General features: G+C 36.3%; 1 protein-coding gene and 1 pseudogene across 2 annotated transcripts in view; both read left to right on the forward strand.

The window, feature by feature from the left end:
* Positions 1–8,106, forward strand: part of LOC107699084 (DNA polymerase lambda-like) — an 11,758-nt pseudogene extending 3,652 nt beyond the window's left edge.
* Positions 8,107–10,034: 1,928 nt separating this feature from the next.
* The window catches only part of LOC107699102 (WW domain binding protein 1-like), a 16,943-nt gene continuing 10,003 nt past the window's right edge, over positions 10,035–16,974 (forward strand). For both annotated transcript variants that reach the window (XM_016500275.1, XM_016500276.1), the window contains exons 1-2: positions 10,035–10,103; positions 10,318–10,598. In XM_016500275.1, the coding sequence (XP_016355761.1) occupies positions 10,539–10,598 (60 nt within the window). In that variant the 5' untranslated portion in view covers positions 10,035–10,103; positions 10,318–10,538. The remainder of the gene's footprint in view (positions 10,104–10,317; positions 10,599–16,974) is intronic.

Below are 16,974 nucleotides of genomic sequence, written 5' to 3' on the forward strand. Positions count from 1 at the left end.
GTTAGACTGGAAATCTACAGTAAAACTCATTCAGGTCTTCAGCAAGTTGTTGATTGGCCTCAGTGCTGGGGGATGGTGTCTTGTAGTTGGTGATGTCCTTCAGGCCTTTCCACACTGATGCAGGCTCATTCGCAGAAAACTGGTGTTCTAGTTTTTTAGCGTAGTTCCTCTTGGCCACTCTAATCTCCTTATTCAGTGTGTTTCTGGCCTGATTGTACAAGACTCTGTCCCCCCTTTTGTAGGCGTCCTCTTTGGCCTGACGGAGATGACGAAGTTTTGCTGTGAACCATAATCACATAAATAGTAATAATAATAATGATAGATAGATAGACACTGATAGTTTGATTGATTGATAGGTTGATTTTAACCTATTGCTATAGTGCCAGTGCTAATTTTTGAATACAACAACAATTACTTAACAACTGGCCCTTAATCAGGGGTGTATTCCAGAAAGCACGGTTAACTTACCGTCAGCTAAACCCTGAACTTTCGGTTTATTAACCCCAAACCTTGCTTACTCGAGGTATGTGGTCAAGACAATCACAACAGAGCGACGAGTTGCTATGGAAACGGATGCTGTTTCTTTCTTCTTCTTTTGTTCAATGGTCGTTTACATGCTTAGTGCATATCGCCACCTAATTGATGGTTGTGCAATCATTTTGATTTTGATTTTTTTCCCTTTTAATATTTAATCCTTGAGAATATGCATTATATTGTTTGTTTAATACTAATTATATATTAAGTCATATCAGATATGTATTTTGTATTATAGAAATACATTATAGAAAATGCCGATCCATGTGTGAGATGATAATATAAAATGTAATAAATACATATCTATAATATAATAAATTAAACATTACCACCGAAAGCTGAGGTTATCCGCTCGCTTATCCTCAAACATACCGGGGTATGTCACATAACCTGCTTTCTGGAATACACCCCTGGTGTGTTAAATAACCAGGATTGAAAACAACTGTAATAAAGCATCAGGATGTTTAAAATTATTATGGAGCCTCAATTTTGGACGTTTACAGGTTGTTTGCTAAGCGTTATGTAACTTCAAGTCTTATTGTACGTACAACACTGAAATATGCAGTGATTGTGTAGTCATTCCTATAATATTAGATGCAAATGGTGTCTACAATCAATGCCTATGATGCTTTTGGGAAATGCAACCCTGTTCAGAAAACACAGTATTTAGATACTTTCTGATTGCTAAACAGTTTATGTGAACAAAATATTGATTTCTCTCACTGAGGCGCATTTGAAAATGTAAAGGAATATTCTTGGTTTAAAACAAAGCGCAATTTCAAATATATGTAATATAATTTTGACTTGTCTTTTTTCTTAAAATGGTTTAAACTGAAATGTGAGGTTTAAAATTTGATAAAACTTTGTTTTTGTCAAAATGTATATCATTTGAAAAGTAACGTTTTTTAAAATAATTATTAAGGTCATTTAATGGTTTAGAATGTTCATTTTTGTGATAATCACCATTAACAAAAATATACATAAAATAACAACAACAACAACAACAATAATAATAATACATTTGATTTGTCGTTATAAAAAAATATATGGTTTAAAGGGGACATCGGATGCCCATTTTCCACAAGTTGGTATGATTCTTTAGGGTCTTCATGAAAAGCATACTTTGGTTAAAATTCCTCAATGGTCGTGTAAAACTTTTATTTTTCTTGTTAAAAGCAGCTCTGTTCACAGTGACTTGTTTCAGTGCATTTCTCTTTAAATTATAATGAGCTACTGCTCACCCCATCCCTCTCTTCCATGGGGCATGTCGACACGAGACACGTGAATTGCCGACTTGGACTCTGTATATGGCTTGGAGGTGATCTTATTCAAATAGCTCGCTATCTACATAGAAATCGGCTGCAAATTGAAACAGCTCGCCTTGTGACACAATTTCACACTCAGACAGCCCATAACAAACTGGCTGTGTGTTTTCTTTTCAGCTTTTCTGAGCAGGCAGACACATCAGAAACCTAAATAAATGCAAAAAAAAAAACAAAGTTAAAATTTCATCCGATGTCCCCTTTAAAAGCTGAAATGTGAGGTTAATCAATTTACAAAACTTTTTGTGTCATGTAGTTCTGTTCTAATATCAGAATTTTTAAACACTTTCAACTGCAAATAAAAGACAAATTTTAAGAGTATCATTTGTCATATAAGAATTGATCTCCTTCTCCTCACAACCTTCTTCATGGCAGCCCAATCATGTATTAGTGGTTGTATTTTCTTTGCTTTTTCTTAGGTACAGTTTTCAAAGGAGTCACAATATATACAGTTCCAGCTGGTATAGGAAAAGCCAGATGTGAGATATTCCATCGGCAGATCACCCAGAATGGAGGACGGGTAGTTTCCACAATCTCTCCCAGCTGCACACACATCGTGGTTGATGATTCGGTTGATTGTAAGAGAGCTTTGAGACTTCTGAAAGTGGAAAGACTGCCCTCTGCAGTTCATCTGGTCAAATGCACTTGGTTGAGTGCCTGCATCAGAGAGAAAAGTTTACTAGACCCTGAAGACTACAGCCTTCCTCCTCCTGAGCTGTGTAAAACAGCATTGATATTTAGACACTTGTTTGACTTTTGAATACATTTGTAAATGTTTATTCAGCGCAAAAGTGCTTATTAGAAATAAATACTTAATGAACATCTCCTCAGTCCCACAGTTGCTCTTGTTGAGGAGTCAAATGAGACCGCATTCAGCCCAGTTCCAGATGTAGCAGCAGCACAGGATCCTTTGAAAATCCTTGAAAATAAATAAAAAATCCTCAAGAAAATCTCACAGAGATGGTAAAAAGGGTGGAATTGGATGTAATTGTCTCTATATGATCTGTAAGATCCATCAGTTGTTTTTCCCCTCATGCAGTGCTTTTAATATGACTCACAGGTGCCAGAGATTCAGGAGGAGCACCATGAGGAAGATGGTGTATCTCAGAATGATCTGGAGGCCTTGATCAGTGGCGTTCATCCATCTGAGAGCAACCCGAGCCAGAGTTTGGTGGAGAATCCAGTTTTGTCTGGCAAGTGGGTCTGTTCCCAAACATCCACAACTAAAGGGGAGAACCATAACAAGCACATTACTGACAAACTGGAGCCAGTGGCCAAAGCCTATACGCACACAGGCGATAAATGGAGAGCTCTGGGCTACTCTAAAGCAATCAACGCCCTTAAGAGCTACCACAAGCCCGTCACTTCATATGAGGTCAGTTCAGATACAGATATGAGTCCGCAGAGGTTTTGCAGTTCACTGAGGTGCTTATTTGTGTTAATAACACATATGGCTGTCGTTGCATGGCAGTTTGCATTTTATGACTAGTTTCAAGCATGCATCAGTGATTAATAAATAAATACTTTAATAAGAGACATTCCCATTTTTTATTTAAAAATATACAGTAAAAATATCAATAACTTGGACAACAACATTTTTTTTTTTTACCCCATCTATCTATAGGAAGCATGTAAGATCCCAGGCATTGGTAAACGCATGGCAGACAAGATCATGGAAAGTGCGCACTTGCGTAAACTGGATCACATTGGGGAGGAGGCGCCTGTTCTTGAAATGTTCACTTAACATCTGGGGCGCTGGGGCCAAGACTGCTCAGATGTGGTAATATCAACAGGTAAGACCGTCATACAGGAAATTGTTTAATTTAAACGTTTAATTTGAAAGATTAACATTAATTGTATGGAAAAAATGTGTATGTCGGGTGCCACTTTAATGCAACATGATTTATTAAACTATACAGAGCCTCGTACATGACATGCAGGGGGAAAAAAAGATATTGTGGCCACAAATTAAGAAGCAGATTCATTGTTTTAGGGAATGAGATGGTACAACGTGGCCACGATTTAACAAAAACGAGGGAGTAAATTAGTACAACCTGGCCACGATTTAGCTCAAACAAATTAGTTTAAAATGCCCATTAATTAACTAAACAAAATGATGAATTGGTATATCTTGGCCACGACTTGACTAAAATGAGGAAACGAATTAGTGCAAACATGCTCACAAATTAATGTAAACACTAAAATAGGTGTTCAGTCTTAACAGCCCTAGACTCGGTAAATTGCAAAAAAAAATCTGAAAGTGAACCTAGCTAATCAGGAAAAACATAGAGACGGAGCAGGACTACCTGTTTGTCTAAACAATGGGCACTTTTCACACTTCCAAGTTCTCAGAACTTAGTACTCAGTACTCGGAAGTGAAAGTCACCAGTAAACTGTCAGTACCAATGCTTTCACCCTCCTCAGTGGTCATTCGGAATGCACTTTTATGCTATCTTTTCAAGCCTAGATGGGAAATGTTTGGGAAACTTTTTTTTTTTTGCTACTAATGGTGCAGAACATTTATACAGCAGCTTTAAACTCTGTGGAACATATTCAGTAATATTAAAGGGGTCATATGATGCTTTTTAAAAGATCATTATTTTGTGTATTTGGTGTAACAGAATATGTTGACATGCTTTAATGTTCAAAAAACACATTATGTTTCAAATACTGTACATTATTGTAGGTCCTCTATGCCCCGCCTCTCTCAAACGCTTCGTTTTCTACAAAGTCCCTAGGAAAACTTGAAATCGCATCATATGACCCCTTTAAGCAACAACCACAATATTTTACAAGTTTAAACGGATGATTTGATTTCTTTTACTATCAAAGGGATTTCGCACATTGGAGGATATTCGCACTAAGGTGGTTTTGAATCACACTCTTAAGGATTGGACTAAAACACTACGATGACCTCCTTGAGCGGATGCCGAGAAGTGAAGCAAATGCCATCGAGAAAACGGTTTGTACAGACCTTATTTGAAATGGCCTGCAGTAAAGAAAATAGCCATAACGAAGCAATTAAACAGGGATTTTCTTTGTTCTTACCATCCATAACAACATCGTCCGGTTGTGAAGAACAAGAATGTATCTACTTGCTTTTCACAGCAGTAAATAATAAAACTGAATTTCTAAAAGACAAGCAATCAAAAAAACGAAAACAATTTTGTGTTGGCGGCAGCAAAACTGTCAATCTTCCTTGGTTAGCTAATGGACATAACAGAGATTGTTAGTGAGTCTGTCGTTCCATAGGAAGAGTGGGAGCTCTTGAAAGCTGGCGTTTCATAAGTCAGAAGCTACTGAGCTCCCTTACAGAGTCTTGGGCCCAAGCCACTTGTTTTCTTACTATTACTTGGAACATCCCACTGTTTTCCTCTTAACAGACCTGATAGATAAAAAGGGTAGATGAAGAAGATGAGTGCAACATGTGCTCTCCAAGCTTGACAGGAATGATATGTAGAGCATGTAAACTTATTACCTTCAGCATTTAAATGACTGGAGTGCTAGGTATAAATTAGTGTTTAAAAAAAAAATTAACATTCAGAACACAACTTAAAAAATTCACTAAAAAATGCACTGCTTTTTTTCAACTAAAGAGGATGCAAGATTATATATATATGTGTGTGTGTATATATATAATATATATATATATATATATATATATATATATATGTATAATAAAAATCAGTTACACAGCCATTGACAAGTTTGAGCTTGGTAAGAGTCTCTTATGCTCTGCAAGGCTGCTTTTATTTGATCAACAATACAGTAAAAACAGTAATATTGTGAAATATCATTAAAATTTAAAATAACCATTTTCTATTTTAAAATGTTATTTATTCCTGTGATGCAAAGCTGACTTTTCTGCAGCCATTACTTCAGTCTTCAGTGTCATATGATCCTTCAGAAATAATTTTTCTGATTCATGAATAGAAATGACTAAAGAACAGCATTAGCATTAACTATCACATTTGATCAAATGAATGCATCATTGCTATTAAAGTAGTAATTAAAAATAATAGTAGTGTATATAAATTATATCAATTATATAAAAACATATAGAAATAAAGTAAATTACAGAGCTAAAATATATGGATATTATGTGGCTGATAGGTGAAGGAGGCAGCTCACAGTGTGGACACACAGCTGGTGGTTGTGGCGTGTGGCTCATACCGCAGGGGGAAGAGCACATGTGGAGATGTGGACATCCTCATCACTCACCCTGATGGAGAATCGCATAAGGGTGTTTTCAGCAAAGTGTTGCACCTCCTCCATCAGAATGGTATGCTGTTATATCACAGAAAAGTTTAGAATAATTTGGATTTATGATTTAAAGTCCCCCTGTAGTCAAATATTTTATCCCTTAAAACTTATCTTTGATCATCAAAATGACATATTTAAATGTTTTTTCTTGTGAAAATAATTTTCTCATGCCTTAAAATAGCTTGAATATAACTCTACACCCTTGCCTCATTTACTATACGCTAACCTATGAATATGCAAATTAGGGTGCTTTCACACTAGCACTTTTGGTGCGCACCCGGGTTCGATTGACGTCAGAGTTCGGTACGTTTGGATGATGTGAACGCGGTCTTCCGAACTCGGGTGCGCACCCGCGAACCGTACCCGAGTCCGCTTAAAAAGAGTGGTCTGGGGTAGGGTTCAAGTGAACTCCGGTACGGTTCGCTGCTGATGTGAACGCAATCGTACCAAATCACGGAAGTGAACTGCTATTATGGGGTAAACAGCTGCTGGCTTGATGACGCAAACGAACCGCGGTTCGGACCCAAATAATATAATGTGAACACAGTCCAGCAGGGGCAGGGGGAGGGGGGAGCAATCGAACTCGGGTTCGGACCAAGCAATCGAACCAAGTGTGAAAGCACCCTTAGTCCTGCCTCCACTCAGTCACACAAGCCAGGTCCTCCTGATCCACTGAACTGTAGTAAACGCAAAACAATGGCATACGCGAATAATGACCGATAAAACTATGTTTTTACCTAGCGGACAACTACAGTAAATACTGTAACAGTCGTTAAAGTTACTTACTTGACGATGTTGTGTCCTAAAATGCCTTGAAGACTTGAATGCAGCCGTTTGTGATTCCAACTGGCGTCCGCGAGCATACGCGTGTGAAGTGCAGACGCCGATGTGGGAGAGGTGGGTCTGACTCTGGGCTACTTTTTACACTGTTGCCACGGGTTATAATGCAAGTTAGCGGTTCTAAATTCACATTAAACCAAAATTGAATTTATTTTAAATTATACTCTAATTTATTTTTGGTTTTGTGCTGGTATTGGTATATTTTGCATAGTGATAGGAATCGATCCCTTGACGTGATTGGTTATTGGATTGTGACGTAGCAAACCGAGGTGTTTCAAACCGCGTTTCTGGGACTGCCATTGGGAAACTACAGTTTTAAGGAGAAAATACTCAGCAATGGTGTTGATTAATAGATTGGCACATGGTTTGTCGTGTTTCAAACCGCGTTTCTGGGACTGCCATTGGGAAACTACAGTTTTAAGGAGAAAATACTCAGCAATGGTGTTGATTAATGGATTGGCACATGGTTTGTCTAAAAGCATATTAAAAACACCACATAGACAAATAAACAACATAAAAAACTTGATTTTCACTACAGGGGGACTTTAATAATTTAATAAACCCATAGTTATCACTTTTGTTTATTATTATTTTATGTTCATGATATTATTATTTTTATTTCTCCATCCAGGTTTCCTTGTTAGCCATGAGGAGAATGGTGAACAGAAGAAGTACATGGGCATCTGCCGTCTTCCAGGCCCTTCACAGTGCCACAGGCACCTAGACATCATTGTAGTGCCCTATGCTGAATTTGCATGTGCTCTTCTGTACTTCACTGGCTCCGCCCACTTCAACCGATCAATGAGGGCATTGGCTAAGACCAAACACATGAGCCTATCAGAGCACTCGCTGAACTGTGCAGTGGTGCGGCAGCCTGGTGTGAAGCTGGTGGCGGGAACTCCTTTACACACACCGACAGAGAAGGATGTCTTCAAACACCTCGGCATACCGTACAGAGAACCACATGAGCGAGACTGGTGACAAGGCTAGATTCATATTATATTAAATGGCTGCAAGGTTTACATGAGAACACCTTATGATTTTAACTATATGGAATCATGTTGTTGTTATCACATTTTTAATGTGGGAGTGCACTATAGAATTGTTAATTTGGATTAAATGGCATCAAAATTCTTAAACTTTTAATTGGATGTTTTTTTTAATGAGAGAAATATTATTACCTTTTGATGTACTTAAATTGTAAATTATTAAAACACCTCAAAACGTATTTTAGTTTCTTTTATCTTCAAAGCTTGTTAAATTTATCAGCTGTTACTTTTGCTTCCAATTAATAACTATTAACTATTTAATAACATTTTTTTAAACTATTATAAAAGGTAATCTATCGATTGGCTTGAGCTATGTTTTGTTAGTCTTTTTGAACAAATCTTTAAAGATAAGGAGAAAGATTGATTCACTTAAGATTCGTTCAAAACACAAACAACATTTGAATGCTGATTAAAGAAGAGAATTACATTATATGATACGATCTTCACTGACGAGTTGGTGTTTCGAATCATAGTCCGCACCGAGTCTTTTTCGTGAACGAAGGTGTTATTCACAAATAATAAATAAATTAAATAAAATGGGGAGTCTGGGGACATCACATCATTAGTCTGTACTGATGACTTCCTGTAGTCTTTTTTTAAACCAAGATTGATGAAAATACAGAACTACCGGTACTTTGTTGTCATTTTTGGGGAAACACGTTTAAAGGGTTAGTTCACCCAAAAATGAAAATTATGTCATTAATTACTCACCTTCGTGTTGTTTCAAACCCGTAAGACCTTCGTTCATCTTCGGAACACAAATTAAGATATTTATGATGGAATCTGAGAGCTGTCTGACCCTGCATAGACAACAACGCAACTGAAATGTTCCCAAGTCCAGAAACGTAGCAAGGAGATCGGTAAAAGAATCCATGTGACATCAGTGGCTCATCCGCAATTATACGCAGCTACGAGAATACTTTTTGTGCGCAAAAGGAAAAAGAAAAAAAATGACTTTATTCAACAATTCGTCTCTTCCGCATCACCCTGGTGCCATTTTGGAGAATATCCGGTGCATAAACAAAGTATGCTGTTCTGTGTCAGCTGCGTTACGCCGGATCTGTTTCCTACTTTGTTGTGATTTGATCTTAACGGAAACAGTGTATCCTTGTGACGCAGCTGACACAGAACAGCATATGTCTCAATGGCTCTGGTTTATCCCAGCGTTTACCCCTCACGTCACTAGCTCCGCCCTTGCGCCATAACTCATGACCGGAAGAGAAGATGAGTCGTTTTGAGGGGGAGGGGAGGTTAACGTTTTTGATTAAAGATTACAAGGTCACATGAATTGTAAAAAAATAATGAAGTGCACGGATAAATTATTTATAATAAACACTACACATTCCATTCAAATATAAGAATTTTCAAATTTGATTACATGCCGACTTTAAACACTAGTAGGTTTAATTTGATCATCATGACTCTTTAAGGAATCGATTGAGTTGATTTGTAAATTATTCACTCACAACACAAAAACTCTCTCACCTATTTTATTTACACTAGACATGTCTGGCTTCAAATTCCAGCATTGGACTTCAAATTCCAGCAACAATTTTTTTTTCTGTTGACATTTCTGACAATAGGAAGATAGATACCAGTTTGTCTGGTGGACATATACCACATTCACAAAACAATATATCTTACATTTAAACCTAATTATAAAGTACCTGCCTTCTATTTACATTTACTATTAACATATCGTAAATATCTTCAATAAAATATCCTCAATAATTTAAAAAAAAAAATCTGTATTCCCCGTGCCTTGTTCTAAATCTCTGTCATTGCTGGCGTTCAACTATTGAATTTTAAATACATTTAAAATTGAAAGTTTAAATAATTAAATTAAAACCATAAATACATAAAACACATTGTCGACTCCTATTGGCGTTTCGATGTAATCTAAAGAAAGGGTCAACGTCTCAGTAAGTTAATCTTTTTCGTAAACTTAATTCAAATGAGTCGAGTCACTGAGATCATTCAAACCCCCAGTACTGCTTTAAACGCTCCCTCTATGGGCGGATCTAAGCACGTTGCGCACATGGTGTAGGATGTGACTGCGCCACACCCAGCTGTGCCTGAAGTGTAGTGATGGGAAGTTCGGATCATTTTACCGACTCGGACCTTTGAGTCTCGTTCAGCAAAATAAACGAATCTTTTTTCGAGTCATTTCGTTCATTTTAGCAAAATACAATTGTGTCAACTTCAAAGAATACACAGGAGGTAACCCTTACATCGAAGTCAATATTTTTTCCATCAATACAGTAGTTTTAGCAGCTTTCTTATTAAGTGATGAGCAGAGAGATTCAGAGCAGTTCGCAGGGACTCGCTTGTGTAATAGTTGGGGGCAACCAGCGGTACGGAGCTCATGCTGCTGCTCCACTGCTGTGCCTCCCCTCATGTCCCAATGACAGCAGAAGGCGGGCGATGCATGAGCGAGAGCCTTTCACGCTTTCGTACGATTATTTACAACTCTTTCGCTGTGACCAAAGTAAACACTGAGACATTGTAATGTCCTATAAGCCTGTTTAAAATGGGCTTGTTTTTATATATCGCTGGATCTGCCAACCCCACCGAGGCCAGTGTCTATGAGGTGAGAGAAGTCTTGCATGTCTCGTTCAGCTTGTCTTGTGCCTGTTGTTTGTGTCAAACTTGGGCAGTGAATGCAAGCTGCAGGCTCTGCCACTTGTTGACTATAGCCGATCGAACAGTATGGAGTCTATGCACCTTTTATCCACAGTTTGTAGCGCATGTTAACAGTCTGTGGTTCTTAACAGCGTTCAACCAACGTTGTGTTTCCTTTGCAATCTGATACATCTGTTTGTTACAAGTCTTGCGTGCTAACCGATAGTCGTGCGTCAGGTCACGGAAGTGTAGGGCTGTGTCTCAAATCGTAGTTGGCTGCTTACTTGACAGCATTTTTGGGCGAAACTTCATGGCCAAAATGCTGTCTAGGTAGACACCTCCCTAGGTTTTGAGACACTGCCTAAGAGTAAGTCTGGGCCAAGTTCAGTAAACAAAAGTCTACAGTGTTAGCAGTGGCTAACAAACCAACTGTGGCAGATTTCGAGATTAAATAGGCTAATTTTAAACTAGAATACACTCACCAGTTGTGTTGTGAATATAAATAAATCAGTATGAGCACATAATAACAATATAAGTTCAACATATCTGGTGATTCAACAATTAATTTGAAGCAGTCATTTATCTACCAACGTAATACGTCTATCACACGTATGATGTCTCTGCTTTACAAAGGTCAATGGATGTTGTTATCACTGGTGAAGATAGTGCTGACCTCTTTGTCTTTATTCAAAGAAGTGATTTTTATCCCCCCCCCCTCCCCCCCCATTGGCCTTTGAGGAATCTTTTTTTAATCAGAGTTAGCAGTCTTTTTTCTGTTACAGCAAACTGAAATTTGAGCCATACTCAGTTTTATTCAAATATATGAAATTATATATTTTGATAGTAGCAAGGTGTCTAGAGCATTTTCTTTCCCATTTAGTACAAATAGTTATTATTATTATTATTATTATTATTGAAATATTTTTTCTGCATGTTGTGATGTACCGTATTTCACATTTTATAGAGAATATTATTACAATACAGCTTAGTACAATTTATTAATAGAATATTAATATATAGAATAATAGTACAATATAGCTTGAATAGTTACATAAACTAATATGACTCCACTGTGTATAGAGTTACTGGTGCTTTTTTCATCTACTGGTCCTGAGATCAAATTGTAATATTATTCTTTTTATTGGATGTAATAGAAGTTAAAAAAGAATCATACAATAGGACACTTTTAGTAAATGATGATATTGTCGGTTTGAAGTTCTTGTTAGTAGAGGTTGCTGAGGTCAATGAACCTTTTTGTCTTTCAAGTTTTGTCAAGTTGTTTTTCATTGCTTGTTGGGTTTAACTGTCAGTCCTGGGATTTTGTCAGTGCATACAGTAAATGCAAAGTCGAGAAAAAGTGATCGACTGGAACGTGTCTGAGTCTGTGCTGGAGAGAAAAATACACCAACAAAAATCTTTATAGTGAAAGATGCTTTTATTCTCCCTAGCTGGTTTATAAAATGGTAGAACAAAATTGGCTTTCACAAGAAGTGGTGGGTACATTTTTTACTATTTGGACTTGTCAGACTCAGCATATAGAATTGCTGTGGTTATGCTATTCGGTTCCTTGAAACTTGATGGGCTATTGACATTTAATCATATTGAAGTGTGGTAGTATAAAAACATGGCACAAAACCTGTAAATCGCTCACAAGATAATGACAGTACTGAAGTAGGTTAACTACAGACTGTAGTTCTATCAGACGACCACATAACCTGAAGATTCAGAGAAGAACACAAATGACTCGGTGATAAACTAGTTTAAAGCCAGATGAAACGGCGCTGGCAAACAGGAGAAACACTGCGCAACGATGCAGTCAGAAGGCTTTTCAATCTACAAATCACCATCATTTACCATGGATTTACTATAGTAACTCTAACTGCACCATGGTATTGTAGCAGAAATGTGGGATATTCATATTGAATTTTATTAAATCATTACCACAGACGTGTATTAAATGTATTAGAGGAGTAATGGAATATAATTACAGTATTTTTGTGGTTAAGCGATAATGTTTGTGCATTTATACTAAATGCATTTAAACAATATAGTTACATTTTTACCATGGTATTGAGGTGCTATATGTGTGGGTTTTCACTGTGGTTATCATGATCTAAACGTATGCCACTATGGAAGACCATTGGTTAATTTTAATAAAACTCAAACAGTCAGCATAATTAAATTTCACCATATAAAAATGAGCTTGTTACAATTTTTACAGAGGTTACTTTTTTTTGATAATAAACATAAATTTACATCTGCATCCTAACTCAAGCTGCTACTACTGTCAAATGTGCATTTCTAAGAGAGAGAGAGAGAAAAATGTAATATTTTTAATATTGCAGCCTGCACTGCAAACTGCTGAAGATACGTCATCAAAGTCAGGCAACACAAACCTGTTTCATGATTTGAAACAATATCACTCATTAGAACATGCAGATACTAAGAAATTAATTTTTCTATGAAGATATTTATTTTGTTAAAGAAAAATGACTGGACAAGTGTACAGAATTCAAAAACGTGAAGTATTTGTCATATTCTGGCCATAAAGAATTGTTTAGTTTGTTGGGGTTTTCCCTCTTTTCCTCACTTTCTTTCGCTTTTAAATAGCTTCTAAATGCCCTTGCGCATTTTACTTTCACTTTTCACAAATATTAAAGTTTAAATAAAGTAAAATATTGCCAAAAAGGCGCTTTTGCATTTCGTTTTGAAACTAAATTTTTCGCCATCGTCTTGTCTGTCTCACCTCACTCTTCTTGTCGGTCAGCTCGACTCACTTTCCTCACATGATAAATGAAATCTGAATTTCCGTAGCCAGTTCAATTACAGGATTATCATATAATACCAGATCATATGCTGTTGCTGATACTCCACTTCTCACTAAGACTGTGGAAAACAATGTTGGCTAGTCAAGTAGCGTTATTAGACTGGCCAACATTATCTGCTGCTTTCAGCAGCTTCTCATTATAACCTGTTAAACTTCAATTACTTTTCTAATATAATGTTCTCTGGCACTGAAACCGGATATGGACAGAGTCTCCAGAGCTGCAAAGAATTAGTTCAATCTGCCATGAGCTATATGCATCTCTCACATGTTATTCACATGCTTTTGGACAATAAAAAAAAAAAAAATCACTCATAAAAACCAAGTGCCATTTATTTGTAAGAAGGCACATTTTTCAGGGAAAACAATAGTAAAAAAAAAAAAAAGTTAAACCAAGTAGATGTACTTCCTGGATGACAAACTATGTGTTCATGTAGTTATTGTGATAAACTCCACTCTTCAAAATAAAGGTATTGGCATTGATGGTTCCACGAAGAACATTTTAACATCAGTGGACCCTTTCTATTGGACAAAAGGTTCTTTATAGTGGAAAAAGGTTCTTCAGATTATTAATTCACATGCACTGAGAAAAAAAAGGTTCTTTTAAAAATTATTCACTGAAAGTTTGGAGAACCCAAAATGGTTCTTCTGTGGCATCAATGTGAAAATGCACTTTTGAAAACTTTGTTTTTAAGAGTGTCTGTGTGGTTACTCTGCTAGGACACTTGTGTGAACTTGAGACTTCATACATTGACTTAAAATGACCTTGACACCATTTGGTTGAGAGTAATTGCAAAAATGGGTCAGCAAAGTAGAATTCATTCTGAGAAAAAGTCTTGCGTCATTTGTTGTTTGCAGTTTCCACATGGCTTGATATTTAGTATTCAATGGAATGTGATGCATTGTGTGCAGCTTAAACGTCCAAATACTTTTTTGGGTCACTGTGTATTTAATAATAACCAGAAACGGTATGTCCAGTTTCATATTGCAGAATCAGCATTGGTTAATTGCAGATATTTGTGGTTAGTGATAAATGAGACACGCAAAGTGCTGTGACAGTCCTTGAAAAGCAGAGGCGGACAAAGTACTCAACTCCATTACTTGAGTGAAAGTGCAGATACTGCTTGTCAAATATTACTCCATTACAAGTAAAAGTTGTAAAGACAGATTTTTACTTAAGTAAAAGTACAGAAGTACTTGCTTTTAAGAGTACTTAAGTACCAAAAGTAAATTTCCTTTTTTATGTCAATGCACTGTTTTATTATTGTTGTATGTAATACAGTCCCTTGCGAAAGTATTCATACCCCTTCATTTTTCCCCATGTTTTTTATGTTGCTGCTTTATGATAAACTGCTTTAAAGTACTTTTTCCCCACATCAGTCTACACTCCATACACCATATTGACAAAGCAAAAACCTCAACTTCATAAATTTGTTAAAAATAAAAAAAACTGAAATAAGTACATTGCATAAGTATTCATAACTAAATATTTAGTGGAAGCACCTTTACAGCCTCAAGTATTTTTTTGTTTGATGCGACAAGCTTTGCACATCAGCATTTGGCAATTATCTGCCATTCTTCACCTCATCGCTTCACCTCTCAACTCAAGCTCTGTCAGGTTGGATGGGGGCAGATGCACATTTTCAGGTTTCTCCAGAAATATTTGATTGGGCCCAAGCCCAGGATGGGGCTGGGCCACTCAAGGGCATTGACAAGGACATCGAGTCGTCTATAAGCCACTCTTGCTGTGTGCATGGGATCATTGTCCTGTTGGAAGGTGAGCCTTCTGCCCAGTCTGAGGTTTTCATTAAGGCTATCTCAATATTTTGGTGCATTGAGCTTGTTTTCTACTCTGACGAGTCCCTCAGTCCCTGCCGCTGAAAAACAGCCCCACAGCATGAGGCTGCTACCACCACACTTTACTTTTGGGATGGTACTCTGCAGGTGATGAGCAGTGCCTGGTTTCCTTCAAACGTGATGCTTGGAATTAAGGTTCTTTCCAAATCATACCCATTCAATTGAATTTGCCACAGGTTAACTTCACTCGAAGGGTAGTAACATCTACAAGCAATATGAATGCTCCTGAGCTAAATTTCAACTGTCCCAGATAAGGGTATGAATACTTATGCAATGGAATCATTTAAGTTTTTTATTTTTATTAAATTGGCAAATATGTTAAAAACCTGTTTTTTGCTTATTTACATATAATGATTTCATTGTTTTGTTAAATGTATAAATCAAATTTATATATGAATGTACTAGTTTAACCATAAATTCTATGGAATTTAACTGCCAAAAACCATATTTACAATCTTTTTTTTAAATCTATTTTTAAAATTAAATCTAATATACACAAATTTTTTTTTCAATATATTTCATAATATATTTCATTCAGTTATCAGGTTTTACTAGGGATATTCTTGTCTTGCATTATGATCATTGTACATTAAACTTAAGTGTTCCCTTAATCAGCTTTAGCCAATATTGACATCTTTATTAAAACCAGCTAAATCAATAGGCAGTGCAGGATCAGAAAGTACAAACTCAATAACCTATTATAAATATAATTCCTCAAATAAATGTTAGTCAAGCAAGTATTGTACAAGGTATTGTTGTTTGTTACCACAGCAACAGCTTTGTGTGTCCGGGTTTCAATGCACTTTTTGTGTATGAACAGTATACCTTTCACAAAATTGGCAATGTCACATGAAAAGCTTGATGTATATCGGCAACTAAACGTTATTTAATGGTATTTATTTATTCTGTTTGTTAGGATATTGACATAGCAAGATTATCATATATTGTCCCTCATAACAAGTAGTATAAGCATATTTAATTGTTATGCCAATTTGAAATAGCCTGCACAAAACTTATTTTTTTCGTCTTAAAATTCTCCCTCGCCTTGCTTGTCTACTGAGTGGACATTTCTCTGAACCCACCATGAGTGACACGGAGAAAACTCCACTCCATATAATTTGTTTTCCCAAGATAATGTATATTTTTTTTTTATGTAACAGGAGTGGTTTTAATGTAGTCTTCGTAAAAAAATATAACAATTTATAATTTTTATTTAAGTTTTAGTTTAGTTATTTTAGTACATCAAGTTAAACTAAATGGAAATGAGAAATGTTGCCTTGGAGACTAGATGAAATAAAATATAAAATAATAATAAAATATAAAAAAACGTAAACTTATTTTATTATTTCAGTGAACATTTATTTCAAGTAATGGAAATGTTTTTTTTTCCTTAGTTTATCCCTATTTTTTTATTATAGCAGCCCTTTACATTTATTTATTTTTTACATTTATATGCAGACTAAACAGCAAAAAAGTGAAGGAAATTTGGGTGTGTTATAGGATCTCGCAAACTAGGACAGAACAAAACAGTGTATGACACTGGGCGATGTTCTTATACCTCTTCGTTTTATTTTGAGCTGTCATCTCATCTCATTATAATGCAACCCTTCTTATGCTCTGCTGCCTGTAGTTTTCTGTAGACCAGTCCCTGGCCCTTGAGTGA

The sequence above is a fragment of the Sinocyclocheilus anshuiensis genome, unplaced genomic scaffold, assembly GCF_001515605.1.
Source record: "Sinocyclocheilus anshuiensis isolate Anshui unplaced genomic scaffold, SAMN03320099.WGS_v1.1 scaffold94, whole genome shotgun sequence".
NCBI lineage: Eukaryota > Metazoa > Chordata > Actinopteri > Cypriniformes > Cyprinidae > Sinocyclocheilus > Sinocyclocheilus anshuiensis.